Source organism: Plectropomus leopardus, chromosome 4 (genome assembly GCF_008729295.1).
Source record: "Plectropomus leopardus isolate mb chromosome 4, YSFRI_Pleo_2.0, whole genome shotgun sequence".
NCBI lineage: Eukaryota > Metazoa > Chordata > Actinopteri > Perciformes > Serranidae > Plectropomus > Plectropomus leopardus.
This window is the reverse complement of record NC_056466.1, coordinates 23,594,460-23,610,386: the sequence shown is the minus strand read 5'-3', so window position 1 is coordinate 23,610,386 and position 15,927 is coordinate 23,594,460. Positions and strand designations below refer to the sequence as shown.

The 15,927-nt window shown below is 42.6% G+C and overlaps 1 protein-coding gene across 1 annotated transcript; it reads right to left on the bottom strand.

The window, feature by feature from the left end:
• Positions 1-1,040: 1,040 nt before the first annotated feature.
• On the bottom strand, positions 1,041-15,216 carry slx4 (SLX4 structure-specific endonuclease subunit homolog (S. cerevisiae)). Its single transcript, XM_042484497.1, has 11 exons — positions 15,062-15,216; positions 14,208-14,748; positions 12,874-13,081; positions 12,522-12,740; positions 10,981-11,207; positions 8,208-8,503; positions 7,685-7,928; positions 6,513-6,706; positions 6,066-6,212; positions 3,788-3,957; positions 1,041-3,444 (listed from the first exon to the last, which is right to left on the bottom strand). Exons 2-11 carry the CDS (start codon positions 14,683-14,685, stop codon positions 1,041-1,043), a joined length of 4,587 nt encoding a protein of 1,528 aa, XP_042340431.1. The 5' UTR covers positions 14,686-14,748; positions 15,062-15,216.
• Between the last annotated feature and the right edge of the window lie 711 nt (positions 15,217-15,927).

Sequence of the window (15,927 nt, the reverse complement as noted above, 5' to 3'; positions counted from 1 at the left end):
GCATTAATTCAGAAATGTCACGATTAGTTGGTGAAGTTGGGTTTTTTTTTACTAAAATTCCCTCTATGACAGTAAATAAAATATCTTGGGGTTGTTGGATTGTTCATTGGACATATATATATATATTTAAAGAAGCAGACTTTTGGAAATTGTGGTCATCTTTGACACAACAATCGACACAACACACAACAATCGTTGCAACTCTAACTTAAATTAATTGTCGGAATTGTTGCAAATAAATCTGACCAATCAGTTAATTGATTTACTGTTTCTGATATAATAATTAGGCCCAGAATTAAACAATACATCAGGGAAAAAATACTATTTTTAAGTATTACACAAAATGTAGGGAACATTGAGTTTGACTTTCTTCTTTGAAGTTGCATTAACTGTTGGAAACTCCAGAGGGCCTCAAACAACTCTCCTCTATTCGAGGTTGTTATACTGCTTTGTAGGCTTATGTAGTTTCTATTTTTCATGGCTCTCTGACATTTTAGCAGTGTATACCATATATAACAGTATTTGGAATTTCAGCAGGGAGATGTGTTCGAGCAGCAAGTTTGCTACGTTCAACAAGCTTAAATGTCAAGAAACAAAATATTCTTACACCTACTTTCCTTATAAAACTGAAAAAACACAAACAATACACAGTCTGTCACATTAAACTGTCATTGTTAGTCTTTAGTCATCTGACTAAAGCTGTTCCAACAATCACCAACTCTCACGACCAGTTTGTTTTTTGAGTACATGTATGACACAGCCGTGAGATTCAATCACTCACTGAGCAGAACTGCAAATTCATACTTACACAGCAGGCTGCCCCTTAGAGCAGATGATGTGATTCGATTTTGGAACATCTTTCAGAAAAAACATGCAAATTAATGTTGGAAATGTTACTATCAATCAGCTACAGTTTTACTCTTAAATGCTTCAAGATATGGAGACAGAAAACAAAATTTTGTGAGGGCATGTTGACATTATTAGCGTATACGTCTGCTGATAAACATATAACTCTTGGTAGGAGAGGGTTAAAAAAAATCTCATTCTTTTAGTATGTTAAAGAAAATCACGTGTGCAGTGAGAGACTTACCTGGGGTTTTGAGCTGTGCTGAAGGGTTAACCCGCTGTGAGAGAGGAAGAGCCACCTCCTCTTCCTCCTCCCAGCTGTCCCATATATTGGAGTCCAGGAGGCGGCTGCTGATCTCTGGTGGGGTCCGGGTGGGAGGCCCAGGTCGTGAGGGAGTGACGGAGAGTCCTGAATGAGCCTGTACGCTGGTTGACGGCCGTGTGCTGTAGACTCTGGACGGAGAGGAGGCGGTCGCACCGCCGTGGCTGTTCAACAGATGGACGCTGTGACCGGGTGGTGAAGTTGGACAAAGGTTAGAAGAGGCTGTCTCTTGAACCAGGCTGCGCTTGCCTTGCTGGCTGGATGGTCCGCTGTCCTCCAGCCTCAGACTGAAGCAGCCTGGGTTTGCCTCGAAGTCTGCACAGGCATCGAAACCCCATGAGTCGTTGAAAGCTATGGGAGGCTCGTCCATGGCCAAGAAGCTCTGCTGGAAACTGGATTCAGCGACTTCTGCCTCTCCAGCTTCTTCCTGCTCCCTCTCTCCTTCTCCTTCCTCATTTCTTAATCCCCTCCTCTTGAGCTCTGTGCTGTTGTGACTGCTGGACTCAACGGAGCGTCGCCTTTCACTGGAGGACTCGCTGTGCCGCTGTGAACGTTGAAGACCCCTGTGAGGGGAAGACGAGGGTGGATCTGAAGGGTCAGACAGTGGAGAGAGATGAAAGCTCCCTAACTCTGTCTTCTCCAGGCTTTCAGACCGCACCCTGTCCCTTCCTCGACTCGTCGTCCTCTGCTTATCAGGGCTAGTGGGGAGCGGCGTGGTGGCAAGAAGAACGGGGGCCTTGTGGACGTCTGTGTGGAGGGGAGTGCTGCTGTAAGGCTGCGGCTGGCCGTTCAGAGGTATATCCTGTCTTGAGGTAGTCGAGGTTGAGAGTTTAGGATGAACTGCAAACACTCCTCCGTCTTTACTCACATCACAACTACTTGTACTTTTGGAGTTAAAGTTGAGATCCGAGCTGGAGCCACGGGTCTCGTCCAGTTTTAATTTAGGAACACTGTCCTGTGTTGAGCCAGAGTGGGCAGAGACTCTGGTTGGACTGGTGGAGGTCTTCAGTCTGTTGTTAAAAGGTAAAGAAGGAGAGGAGAAAACAGAGGAGGAGGAGGCGTCACCTTTAGGGAACAGCTGTGTCCTGCACATGCTGCTTTTAGTCTGAGAGGAGCTTGTCGTGGTGCTTCTTCCGGGCTGGACCGGTGTGGAGGGGATCAGCCAAGAAACTTCTGGGGAACAGTCTACTGGATCCTGGTCACACCACGGACCGAGACGACTTTGAACCGGCGCTGCAGACGGATCATCAGGAGTAAGCTCTACACTACTGAACTGTTTTTCCTCCAAGGTGGGTTCATCAGGTTTCAGGATTGTCTGAGGTTTGATTTTGGTGTAGCTCTGCGGCTTCTGGACGGCAAATGGAGAACTTGGCGAAGGACTGCGGGAACTAAGAATTACCTCCGTCCCCTCACTTGAATCTGACAAAACTATGAGCTCAGGTTCCTTTTTTTCCTGAGATAAATCAGGAGACAGAGGGACACAAATACTTTGAGGACCTTCTTGCTTTGAAACATCTGTTTCCTTGCCTCCAGCGTCACCCCAGTCACCCGCGTGACCGGGGGACTGACCCGGGATCGGCAGGTTGGATGCACTGGGTGTATGGCTGAGAGAAAGGTCATCAACTACGCTCTCTGAGGACTGAAGCAAAGTTCTGCCGGACAGTTCAGATGAGGGTTTATGGGGGGACTGGTGTTGTTGGGGTTTAGGGGTGTGTACCTTAGCTGGGCCAGAAGTGGAGGGTGAGGACGAAGGCTCCTCTTCCTCGTAGACTCCCCAGGAGTCAGAGAAGAGGCGGCTGTAACTGCGGTCCAGTTGAGAGTTTGGCTGCAGGGACTTTACACCGAAGCATGTTGAGTTTCTTTTGGTGAATTTTTCTCCCTCTTCCTCCACATCTACCTTCTCCCTCTCCTCCTCCTCCTCCATGCTGTATTTCTCCTCCTCCCTCTTTCTCTGCGTGGCGGCAAACTCGTAGATCTCTTCCAACTCTTCCTCATTCACCTTCTCCTCACGTATCTCTCCGTCGCCTGACACGAGGTCGTCGGCTTGATCATCTCCTTCCAATTCTCTCTCTTCGACCCTTCCTCCATCTGTATCCATTCCCACTTCATCATCATCCTCCTCCTCCCCCCACATGGAGCGGAGCAGCACCGTGAGGGCCTGGTCTGTCTGGTTGTTGACATTTTCCTCCTGGTTCATGTCGTCTTCCTCATCTCCGCGTGCCGCTGCATCCTCTCGATGGAGCTCGCAAAGCTGCCGTAGCTCCTGCAGGTCAAACCTTGACAAAAAGACAGGAGAGAGAAGTCACAACACTAAATTCAATCTTTCACACTTTGAACAATGTTTAAACAATATTCATAAAGATACTCTTGACCTTGAGCTTTTCTAAACTATTAAGTAAGACCTGAGTGGACTTTTTGAGACAGCACTTTTTGAGACAGCACAAACAAATGAATAAGAACCACAGAAAAGCTGTTGTAGTTTCTTTACAATGCTCAACACCTAATGCTGCTCAGCAAATAATGCAAAAAAAACTGAGGTTCACCAAATTAGCCTGACCCAGAGGTGGATCAAAATGTTTAAATTGTAAAACAAAAATGTGTACAAATGCACACACAAACCTGGATGCAAGCTCCAGCACATGAGGCTGAAGTGATGCTGGGATGGAGCAGCGGGCTGTGTAGAGATACTGCAGCAAAGCAAACACCGCCTGACCGGGAACGTCATTCATCAGCACCCTCTGAGCTGCAGGCATGCCCTCCTCCTGCACCCCGAAACCACTTTCATGAACCTGTGAGAGGAGCAGAGGAAGACAGAAAAAAAATCACATTCAGATGAAATAACTGAATTCACGCAGCACTTGGGTGAGTAAAGTTAATACACATTACAAGTAAAAAGAAATCTGGAAAAAAAACAACGCCCTCTTCTGAAAAAAAGTTTTATAATAACAGGTGCACAAATCACTGCTAAGATCCTCTAAAATAAAACTGAAATCTAATGGAAAGCCTCCGCTCTGCTTAACTAGAGAAGCTGAAACTACTGGCTGGTAAGTGTGCAGTTTTGTGACATACTTAAGTCTTTTAATCCATTAAGTCTTACAATTAAACTACATATGTCCTTTAAAATAAACAATAAAAAAGATAAACTACATAATTATGCAGTCCTGGGCTGCATCTGAATAGTCTTTTTTGATGAGGAAGGTTCCTCACTGGATGAAATAACCTGGAAGTGGGGTTGCAGTGGTTAAGGATTGTCACAGTAAGATAAGCGTCTCCGAAAAAATCATGTATCAAGTATCATAATATATAGAGTTCCAGTGACCCCTAAAAACTGAAGTTTTTTTGTTGAACAAATGCCCTATTATAAAAGAAATGTGAAACTATGGGGTGTTTTTTTTACGTGTGAAAAGTCTGATAGGCCATCGAGGAAGAAATGAGAGGTGCACTTACGCGTGGCGTTCTCCATTGGGTTGCTTTTTTTTCAGTACCATAGATAAGAAAATGTACATGGTATGAAAAGTGGCAGCCTGATGGGAGCTGTGTCAATGCTTCCTTTCTTATCTCCTTTAGCATAGAGTACACTGAACAATCTTTCACAAAAGGAAAAGAGATAATCCCACAATTCCCTCCCGTATCACCCTTTAAAGTGACCTCCGTTAGTAACATTCGCCGTTACATAATTATAGACCCTAGTTTAAGCGCAGCCGTATTCTCTTAGCACCGCAGCTGTTTTTTCCTTACGAGTTCGCCTTCTCATCTGTCTGTGACTTTTTCCATTGAAATCAATGAAAAATGGTTAGGAAGATGAAACCCACTGAGAACTGTGATACCAATTAATTGATATATTTGAAACATATAAAAATAAAGACAAAAGGAAACCTGTCTCAAAAGTATTCAATTATTCAATTTACAAAGAAACTGAAACCAACGAATAAGATTAAGCTGAAACGGGAGAAGGAATGTGGACTCAGAGGAGGACTGGTTGAATATGTGTTCAGTTCAGTCATCTCCCACAAGTTCAGGTCTTTGGAGAGGTTTTTTGAAAGATTTTGATTAGAAACTTTGTAACATCTAAGTTAAAGAGAGGTCTATGCTGGAGGAAATGTGGTGAACAGCTGGCAGATCATTTCCACATATTCTGGCGCTGCCCAGCGATCCTGTCGTATTGGCAGGAGGTAACACAAGCAATGCAAAACATATTTGGCGATGGATTTGACTGCTCGTTCACTACAATCTATATAGGCGAGACTGCAGCTCGTCTTTTGGCCTAAGATAAATACCTTTTAAAGAAAGCTGTAACACGAACATGGTTACAGGCCAAACCTCAACAAAGACTGAGTAGATACATGTTACTACCATTCAAGGGATGGGAAGAATAACTTTTTAAAATAAATTTACAGACTGATAAATTCCTGCAGTACTGGGAAAGATGATTGTGTATATGACCTCACAAGATGATCACTGAATATTTACTATATGACTGACTTGTTTATCCATCAGAGCAATAGCTTGTATAAATGCAAAAGTGACCAACTGTATGTTCTGCAAAATTTAAGTACATTTGTTTTTCCTTATGGAAAAAAATAAAGCATAAAAAAGAAAAGTGGTTAAGAAAAAATAAAGGGGGCATCCAGTGGCTCAGTGGCTAGAGCAGGAGCCCCATGTAAAGAGGTTGTGTCCTCATAGCAGCGGCCGCGGGTTCGGGTCCTTTGCTGCGTGTTGCCCCCTCTCTCTCCCCCTTTCATGCTAAGTCTTTCCTATACATTAAAGGCATAAAAGCCCATAAAAAAACAAATAAATAAAAGATGAAGGACATAATATTTTTTGACTACTGGACTGCAGCTGTGATTCTTATATTTGCATGGTTGTGCTTTGCCACACTCTTGGTGATAAATGTTACCATTTCTGCCAGCAGGGGGCATCGAGCGTACACCATGAAGGAGTGAGCAAAGTAGACTTCTCCAGTGTCCACCTGGAGCTGCAGGTCACTGAGCTGAGGGTTGTTCACCATGGTGCTCAGGTCTGATGCCAGCCTGGACAGCGCCACCTACAGAGGAAACACCAGCGGGAAAAAATGGGGTCAGCGTGCTGCAGAATCAATGCATAAAGGCACAAAGTGGGCACACCAGACAAGACATACTGTATCATTTAAGTTTTGAAAATTGTCTTATTGTGATGAGAAGTCACCAAAAACACAAAAACTTATAGAGCTGGAGTGCAGAGACATGTAAGAAAGACGAGAAGCTCTACAGACATGAATTAATAAATCAGATTTAAATTATGACAAATATAAACTCAGGATCTAGTTTGAAAATGTCACAGTGAGTGTGATTACGAGTGGTCTTACTAATTGGTGGCTGCCTCGATCTTTATCTGCGCCTGGCTGATGAGTCGTCCTCCTCGCTCGGCTGCCAGCGTCCTCTGCATGTGTGTGGGTTGTTTCTGGTAGGAAGCCGCTCACACAGAGGTCAGCCTGCTCCTCCGACTCCTCGGGGACGAAGCCGCTCAGACAAAGGTTTGTGTTCTGACTAGCGCTCTTGTCTGTGGGGACAAAGACATTTAGGAACCCAAAATGACAACCAATTAGGTCACTACTTAACAATTTGGGTTGGTGAGTTGTTCCCAGGGGTTACAGTGTAGCAGTGAACTTGAATTCAAAAGTTAAAATTTATCAAATGGAAGGAATATATTACCAAGATTTGTTGTTCTCAGTTTTTACTCATTTTCCACCAAAAACTACAGATTTGTTACTTAATGTCCCCCACTGCATTTTTTGTGTTTTCTGCCAACAGATGACACAAAGAAATGTAATCCTCTCGTGAAAAGTACAAAACAGAAAACACTTACAGTAATAGAAAGTAAGAAGAAAAAAATAAAGACTGTTAAATGTGTTGAGCAAAATATAAATGAAGAACAATTAACACTAGATGTACCGTGTACCCCAGAGAAGACATTTAAAAAATTGATTTTTCGGTTACACAAGATTATTTGAACCTAACTGACTGTGCCTGTGCGAGGGTGCGATGTGAAAACAAACACAAAACAAACATTTAGGGGCCCGCACTTAATGGATAGCTCATGGTTTACAAGCACAACAAATAAAAAGACCAAAATAAGACTACAATCGCAGATTAAACCACAAACAAAATGTCAATTTCCTCTGCCTGTACATTTAATTATGTACACAAAATCAATTCTCTATTATAATTTATCTTTTAATTTATTCTATCTCGATTGTGTTTAATTCTATTAATAGTACTATTATTTCTGTGTTTACTGCTAATATTCTTTGAAGTTTATTTACTCTTATTTGTATGGATTTCTATTTTTGTTTGGTAATTGTTTCTCTTTTGTGGAACTCTACTTTAAATTTTGTCTGGCCTTATTTTGGCAATATTATTTAGCTCTTATAGTTATGTTGTCTGCAAAAAACCCCTCTTGCTTCTGCTTGGCCTTGTTTGTTAAAGCATTTTGTAAACTCATAAACCTGCTAATATTCAGGTATTATGCATGTCTGACCTTTGTCTGGGCCTGAAGTACTGTGAGCATACTGGGTGAGGGTCACGCCATCCTCAGCCAGCTCCATCAGGTCCATCAGGAGTGCCCGGCCTGTCCCCGGGGTAGAGGAGGCCGTCTGAGAGGAGGATGGCAGGATGGAGGCCCTGGTCCCTGAAACAGGTGTCCCTGAGACAGGAGTTCCCTCACTCGCAGGTTGGACAGAAGACTCAGGCTTGCTGACGGTGCTGGAGGTGGCTGCATCAGTCTAGAGGAGGGAGGAGGACAGTACCAGTTTAACTCGGTTGTGATTTGATCCACTGGCAACTGTTTTATAACAAAACTTGTTAAAGACACTTTTGTTGACGCATCCAATTTTATTTTTAGGACAGGACAGGACTACCAGACAGTGAGATTCTCTGCCTCAAGTGGTGATTGATTAAAAACAAAGAACATGAGCTCAGCATTCAGTCTGATTTGAATTCCTCATTCAGTTCAAACACAGCAGAATAAACCTAGACTGCAAACACTTCGGTCTCTCTCTTACCGTCGCTGCCTCCCAGGGTGTGATGAACTCTCTAAGCTCCGGGGTGTAGAAATCAGACAGACAGGTGGAGCTTCCGTCCAGCAGCCTGCTCTTCTGCCAGAGGGGGGCAGCACCGCTCCAGCCCGGCAGACTACTGGGGCCGCGGGTCGGGGTGGGGGGCGAGGGGGCCGGGCTGCGTAGGAGGAGAGCAGAAACACGTTCCTGCAGCCTCGCCAAAGCCACTTCGGCATCCTGAACGAGGAGGAGCGGAGGAGGGCGAGGAATGGTGCCCTTTTTTCTCTTTCCACGCCCCTTACCTGAATCAGGCAGAGCAGAAAAGAGAGAGGGCTTCAGATGATGCATCCAAAGGCCCGCACAGGACATTTAAAGTATAATCTTTACATACATAGTGAATTTAGGCAATACTGAAAACAAAAGCATTGTGATCTAAAACTCATTATTTCAACAGCTTGCACATGTCATGTTGTTTACACTGTTTCAGGCCTTGCCAAAGGCAACACACACACAGCCACACGATACACACAGACTTAATCTAAAATATTTGTTCCAGGACAACAAAGAAGATGGCCTTTAGGGATTTACAGAGTCGCTCAAATTAAATACATCATACATGTTACAGTAAATAGGCTTCTCCAGACTTTAAACGTGCATTAGACTTAGGTTCCTAAATGGATCAACATCCATTCATTCAGCCAGCAGCCTCTGGAGCTCGAGGGGATACAGCTTCCTCCTCAGTCACACTTTGGTGAAGCGAGTGTTTACTGACAAAGAAGTTTGAACTTCCAGCTAAAGAGGACGGTTTCTCCCTGTAAGACCTGTACGTGTGTTTACCACTGTGGTTCACCTTTGTGCTGCTGAACTAGCCACAGTGCAAAACTCTCAGTCCGAGCAGGTTTCTACCACAGGTGCCTACTGACCATCACAGCTGTTGGTTATCAAATAATTTTACTTGACAAAGGGTCGCAACTGACGATTATTTTCATTGCAGATTAATGTTGATTATTTTCTTGATTAATCGAATACTCTTTTAGTCTATAAAATGTCACAAAATGGTGTCAAATGTCCATCAGTGTTTCCCAAAGCCCAGGACGGTGTCCTGAAATGTCTTTGATTTCTCCACAACCTAAAGATAGTCAATTTATTGTCACAGAGAGGTAAAGACACCAGAAAATATTAACACTTAATAAGAAGAAACAGAAGAATTTCAACTTTTTCATTTTCATAAAAAATAATTTCATCTTATTAATCGATTATGAAGTTAGTTGGCGATTAATTGTTAGTTTGGCTAATCGATTAATCATTGCAGCTCTTATTACTAAATGACTACACTCACCGGCCACTTTATTAGATACACCTGTTCAACTGCCCGTGAACGCAAATTTCTAATCAGCCAATCACATGGCAGCAACTCAATGCATTTAGGCATGTAGACATGGTCAGGACGATCTGCTGCAGTTCAAACCGAGCATCAGAACGGGGAAGAAAGGTGATTTAAGTGACTTTGAATGTGGCATGGTTGTTGGTGCCAGACGGGCTGGTCTGAGTATTTCAGAAACTGCTGATCTACTGGGATTTTCACGCATAACCATCTCTAGGGTTTACAGAGAATGGTCCAAAAAAGAGAAAATATCCAGTGAGCAGCAGCTCTGTGGGCGAAAATGCCTTGTTGATGCCAGAGATCAGAGGAGAATGGCCAGACTGGTTCGAGCTGATAGAAAGGCAACAGTAACTCAAATAACCACTCGTTACAACCGAGGTATGCAGAAGAGCATCTCTGAATGCACAACACGTCGAACCTTGAGGCAGATGGTCTAGAGCAGAAGAAGACCACACCAGGTGCCACTCCTGTCAGCTAAGAACAGGAAACCGAGGCTACAATTCGCACAGGCTCACCAAAATTGGACAACAGAAGATTGGAAAAACGTTGCCTGGTCTGATGAGTCTCGATTTCTGCTGCGACATTCGGATGGTAGGGTCAGAATTTGGCGTCAACAACATGAAAGCATGGATCCATCCTGCCTTGTATCAACGGTTCAGGCTGGTGGTGGTGGTGTAATGGTGTGGGGGATATTTTCTTGGCACACTTTGGGCCCCTTAGTACCTATTGAGTATCGTTGCAACGCCACAGCCTACCTGAGTATTGTTGCTGACCATGTCCATCCCATTATGACCACAGTGTACCCATCTTCTGATGGCTACTTCCAGCAGGATAACGCGCCATGTCATAAAGCTCGAATCATCTCAGACTGGTTTCTTGAACATGACAATGAGTTCACTGTACTCAAATGGCCTCCACAGTCACCAGATCTCCATCCAGTAGAGCACCTTTGGGATGTGGTGTGCAGCTGACAAATCTGCAGCAACTGTGTGATGCTATCATGTCAATATGGACCAAACTCTCTGAGGACTGTTTCCAGTACCTTGTTGAATCTATGCCACGAAGGATTAAGGCAGTTCTGAAGGCAAAAGGGGGTCCAACCCGGTACTAGCAAGGTGTACCTAATAAAGTGGCCGGTGAGTGTATATATTTAATATACTAAATGATCAAAGATGAACACAGAGGAATCAGAGCTGAAACATCAGATACAGCTGACACTTTGTTCTGCACTGTAATTACCCTCATCTGATCCAAAGCTTTTGCTCTTGTATAATCATACTGATAATTAAATTTAAAACAATTTCAAAATGTTGCATGAAAGCAGTAACAGGCCAGAATTTCTGCTACAACCCCCTTTCGTGTTGAAACACAGATGATACAGTGATGTTTCTGTACCTGCGTCTGGCCTCCACGTCAACGCTGGTGTCATGGACGTGTGAGCGGCCGCAGTTTGTAACTGCCTCTCCCCCTCGCTCTGCTGTTCCTGTTCCAGCAGAGAGGAGGACAGAGCCAGGGCCACCATGGTGTCCTCGTCCAGGGGTGGGGTCTTCTTCCTGGGCTTCTTCTTTGCAGGGAGGCCCGGTTTGGATGGGCCTTTTCTTTTAGTGCCACCAGTCTGTGAGCTGAGGAGGAAAAAAGAATTGACAAAAGCTAGAAAGCGTATTGATTAACAGAGTTCATACAGCTTCAGGCAAATTAAATTTAATACTTTTTACAACTTCTTTAATGCCACTCAGGATGAAATTTAAGGTCAATTTTACAAAAACCTAAACTGAGAACTAACCTTTTTTATAGAGATAAGAACAACTTTGCCCAAACAATTATTGTAACCTTAAGTATTACATTTTTTATCCAATGTCATAGAATGGTTAGAATAGGTAAATACGTTGCAATTACATTTCTTCGTGATTTTTATTACAGATTGTTTGTGCCTCGCTCTGTAAGAGGGATTTTTCCACTGCTTAAATTTCCACCATGAAGAGTTTCCCACGAGAAATTCAGTAAATAATTTTTTTTGAAAAATACACATCAGAAAAAAGCAGTTCATAACACCCTATTGCCAGTGTCTATGCATTTTAAGACTTTTGAAAGACTGACTAAAGACATTTTAATACCAATTAAGGTCTTATTTTTAGATGAATGATTTAAATGCTTATTAGGACTTTTTAAGGATCTGCGAAAACCCTGACTAAGCTGTGTAAGTACTCATTTACTTACATTAGGTGATAGGCAAGAAATGAAACATGATCACGTTAACTTCAACATTCTCTGTCTCTATATCAGTCTGACTAAAATCATGCAGCCTTTAGATCCAAGCTGTACCATAAAATCTCATGATCAATGGCCAAAATTGACTATCTCAAAAATTCTTGTAGTGCACGTGCATCAATTGTTGCTACTGACAGTAGGCCCAGAGGTGTATTCAGGGTTCCTGCAGCTTAAGGCAAGGTAGATTTAAGGCTTTTTAAGACTTTTTTAATGCCACTTGGAATTGTCTTTAAGATCAGTTTTCTAATAACCAAAATTAAAGAAGGAAATTAGTATTTTGCCGCAATATTCACTGTATCATAAAACATGACTTTTGAAAAGAAAAGTTAGATGATCTATGTTAAATGTTTAAAAAAAAACATTTTTTTAGAGTGGAACACATGGAAGACAAAAAGCATTACATTATCATAAAAGTATCTAGTATCTAGTTTACCAACAAAGGTGGGAAACATCTGGCATTTCTGGCTGGTTTTCTGGCCAGTTTTGTGTTTCTCAATCTGCATGTGAGATTCCAATATTTGAATTCCCATCATGATGACTTTAAGAAAATGAATTTACCAATTAAGGCCTTATTTTTAGATTAATGCATTCCACGCCTTATTATGTATGTATAATATTTTTGAAGGATCCGTGGGAACCCTGGTATTATGGTGCCGAGGCGGACTCACACTGTGGTAGCAGCGGGGACATTCTGGGTCTCCTCAGTCTGTCTCTGCAGAGCCTGCAGCAGCACAGCCGGAGCAACACCCATTTCTGAGGAGCAGCGCTTCAGGTGGGCCGAGCGACTCTTCTGAGACTTGAACTTCTTGCCACAGATGGGACAGTCGGGAACACCAGGAGGCGGTGGAGGGGGGACTGGGGCGCTCTCTTCGCTCTCATCCAAACACCTGCAGACAGGGATCATTCTCACTTTTCAGTGTGTCCACCAGTCCTTTGCTTGTCTATGACTTCCAGTCAAGAAGTTATTCTGTCTGTTGGGTAAAAGCATCGTTTAAGCCCCTACAAAGTAAATATCCAAACCTGTTGAGATGCTGTGTTCGCCCATTAGGTGTCATGTGTGAGAGATCTCTGTGGCAGATCTGACAGAGGAAGAGCCCTCCGTCCTCCAGCTCCACTGACTGGGCCCCTGCCGCCTCCCTGTCCAGCTCCTGCTGCAGACATAGGGCCAGAGCCTCATCGCTGTTCTGGGGCTCCGTGTGGAGATCTGAGCCGAAAGAGTCTGGAGTATCTGAGTACAGAGGAAAGGTGGCACAGACACATACAAGAAAAGGCTATGCTAAAGTTACATATGTACTGGAGATGATTCATTGCTATAATTTTGTGACTTTAATGTAAAAATATCTTGATATAGATCCAATTGTATCACTCTTAGCATTAAAGGTCTAGTGTGTAGGATTTAGTGGCATCTGGCTGTGAGGTTGCAGAACTTAAACTACTCCCGATGGCCGATGTGGAAACGGGGGCGGCCCTTTCTAGAGCCAGTATTTCGTTGTCTGTTCTGGGCTACTGTAGAAAACAGTGCAGACTCTGTTCGCAGACTCCGTCTCCGTGTGTAGATATAAACAGCTCATTCTAAGCAGTGCTGGGCAATATTTCAATATTATATTGATATTGTGATGTGAGACTAAATATTGTCTTAGATTCTGGATATCGTTACATCATAAGTGTTGTCTTTTTCTGTTTTTAAAGATGTTTTATGCCACTTGGAAGAAATTTTAAGATTAATTTTCAATTCCAATTTTGACCAAATGTTCAGTATGACTTAAAACATTAAATGTCTTTAGTCCAGTGAAAAAACTAGATTATGTTAGATTATGTAGATGTTTTGTGAAAGCACAAATAGTCAACCCTGCAAAACAGTTGTAATATTGATATCGGGGTATTTGGTCAAAAAGTAATGTATTATTTAATTTTCTCCATGGCACCAAGCCTTGATTATACAGTAATGAAAACACTCATAACTTATAAACACATAGTTAAACTTATGAAAATATAGTTACGAAGATTATAATCAATCCCTTCCAAATGATGCCCCTAAATCCTACACACTAGACCTTTAGGCACATAAATACAGTTTAAATGATTACACTATTATGTCTTACACTAACATATCAGTTTTGAGTAGAACTTCATGTTCTACATGTGGCTGCAAGTCCAGTAAAGCCGGTCAAATGTAAACACAACAAGAATAAACAAAGAGGTCCAAACAGGTTCTTTCATCTCAATCATGTGTGATTGTTAATTTTTTTTTGAAGCCTTGAAAAAGCATGAAGAAAAAAATCCCATCTTTATTCCCTCTGCTCATTTGGCAATAGTGACGCAAAGTGACATGTGTGCTTAGAGCATCACCTCACCTTGTCTTTTTGTCAGAGGGGGAGGAGGATCGATCTCCTGGTTTGCTGGCTGGCTTTTGTCCTTGTGCATCATCTTCTGTGGGCTGGCTCTCCTGAACTGTTGCATCCGGTGGAGTACTTTGTCTTTTGCCGACAAACCTCTCTCAGCTCTCTGTCCTGCTGCTGCTGCTGCTGCTGCTGATGATGATGATGATGATGATGCTGATGATGATGATGATGCCACAACTGACGACTCAGCATCTCCTGACTCATGTCCAGTTTTCCCACAGAGCACAAGCTCCTCTGCACCAGTACAAACAGGCTGGGACCCACAGTCACCATCTCTCTTGTTATTTCTCACCCTCTTGTCTCCATCGCTCGCCTGACTGGAGGCCTGACGCTCTGCTCTCCTCGGCTGTCTGGACTCACCCGGTTTCTTGCGGACTCGTTTTAGCAGCTTCGAGCACAGATCTACAAAATCCTGGTCCGAGTCATCCATGATGGTGCGCTGTGTCTCACATTAAAAGGCCATGCCTGCATGTCCACAGCTGTTACGATCAGCCTGCAAACAGAGATGGTTTAAGTTGGAGTCCAAAGCTGGAGGCCCCTGTGACTGTGCAGCAGTTTAATTTGCTCAAAAACTACACGTTAGCAACGTTAAAGGAGCCAATTTCGCCCCTTTTCTGCACAATTAAAGGAAAACAGCTATGTTATCCTTAAATGCAAAGCCACGTCTACAAAAGCATGTTCAGTGCGGGATAATTTCCCAACACATAATGTTTGAAAGTGTATGTTTGTGATGGAAATATCAGACAGGCAGCAGTTAGCTAGCTAGCTCCTCATGTTTACACTTCCTCTTTTAACACTATCCTCACCCAGGTTTGATGAATTTACTCTTTAGCTTTCCGTCTCATCGCAGTTCATTCACGAATCCATCGCAGTGTCATTTACCTTAAAAAAAAACATTTATTTATCTATTATTCGGCTAATAAAACAGGCAAAAGGCCAGCGGGGTTTGTTTTCATTTCAAAAGCACTGCTTCAGCTTGAGTTTCCGGTCATGTGACGGCGAAAGGACCAATGCGTACTCTTACGTAAGGTCACGTGACTACAAAAGACGACGTAAGATTTAAGATTTTTTTAATGCCACTTGGAATTTAGGTTAGGACTTTTGAAGGGAAAAAAATGAAGAATTTTATTTTATTTATTTAAGTTTTATTTTTGACCAAATGTTTATTGTAACTTAAACTTTTTTTGTCCGGTGCAAAAGCTGAATTATCTACATCAAATGTTGAAAAAAAAACATTTCCCCTTCCCTTTTACAGGAACACATGGAAGACAACGAATACATTATATTATCATAAAAGTTTCTAGTGTGTTTACCAACAGAAGTGGGGAATATCTGACATTTCTGGCCAGTTGTCTTGGCAACTGGTAACTGGAAATTTTGTGTTTCTCACTCTGCAGGTGAGATTCCACTGTTTGGATTCCCATTGTGACAAGTTTAAGAAAAGGAATTTATTAAATTATTTAACAAAAAAAAAATAGATATTACCAATTTTTTTTACAATGCAAGGTCAGAAAAAAACACTCAGATAATCCATCCTTCCATGTCTGGGCATCTTTAAGACATTGTGTGTCAGTATCAATGATAATTTAGGCCTTATTTTTAGATTAATTATTTCAATGCCTTTTAAGACTTTTTAAGGATGCGTGTGAACCCTGGATGTAATAAAGCCCTG

Bases quoted from the DNA above. Each gene is read 5' to 3' on its own strand.
- slx4 (XM_042484497.1), bottom strand. From the start codon at position 14,685: ATGGATGACTCGGACCAGGATTTTGTAGATCTGTGCTCGAAGCTGCTA. The intron at 8,504-10,980 runs GTACAGAAACAT...TGCCTGATTCAG, and splicing joins GACGTGGAGGCCAGACGCAG to GTAAGGGGCGTGGAAAGAGA. The intron at 7,929-8,207 runs GTAAGAGAGAGA...TCCCTCCTCTAG, and splicing joins CACCCTGGGAGGCAGCGACG to ACTGATGCAGCCACCTCCAG.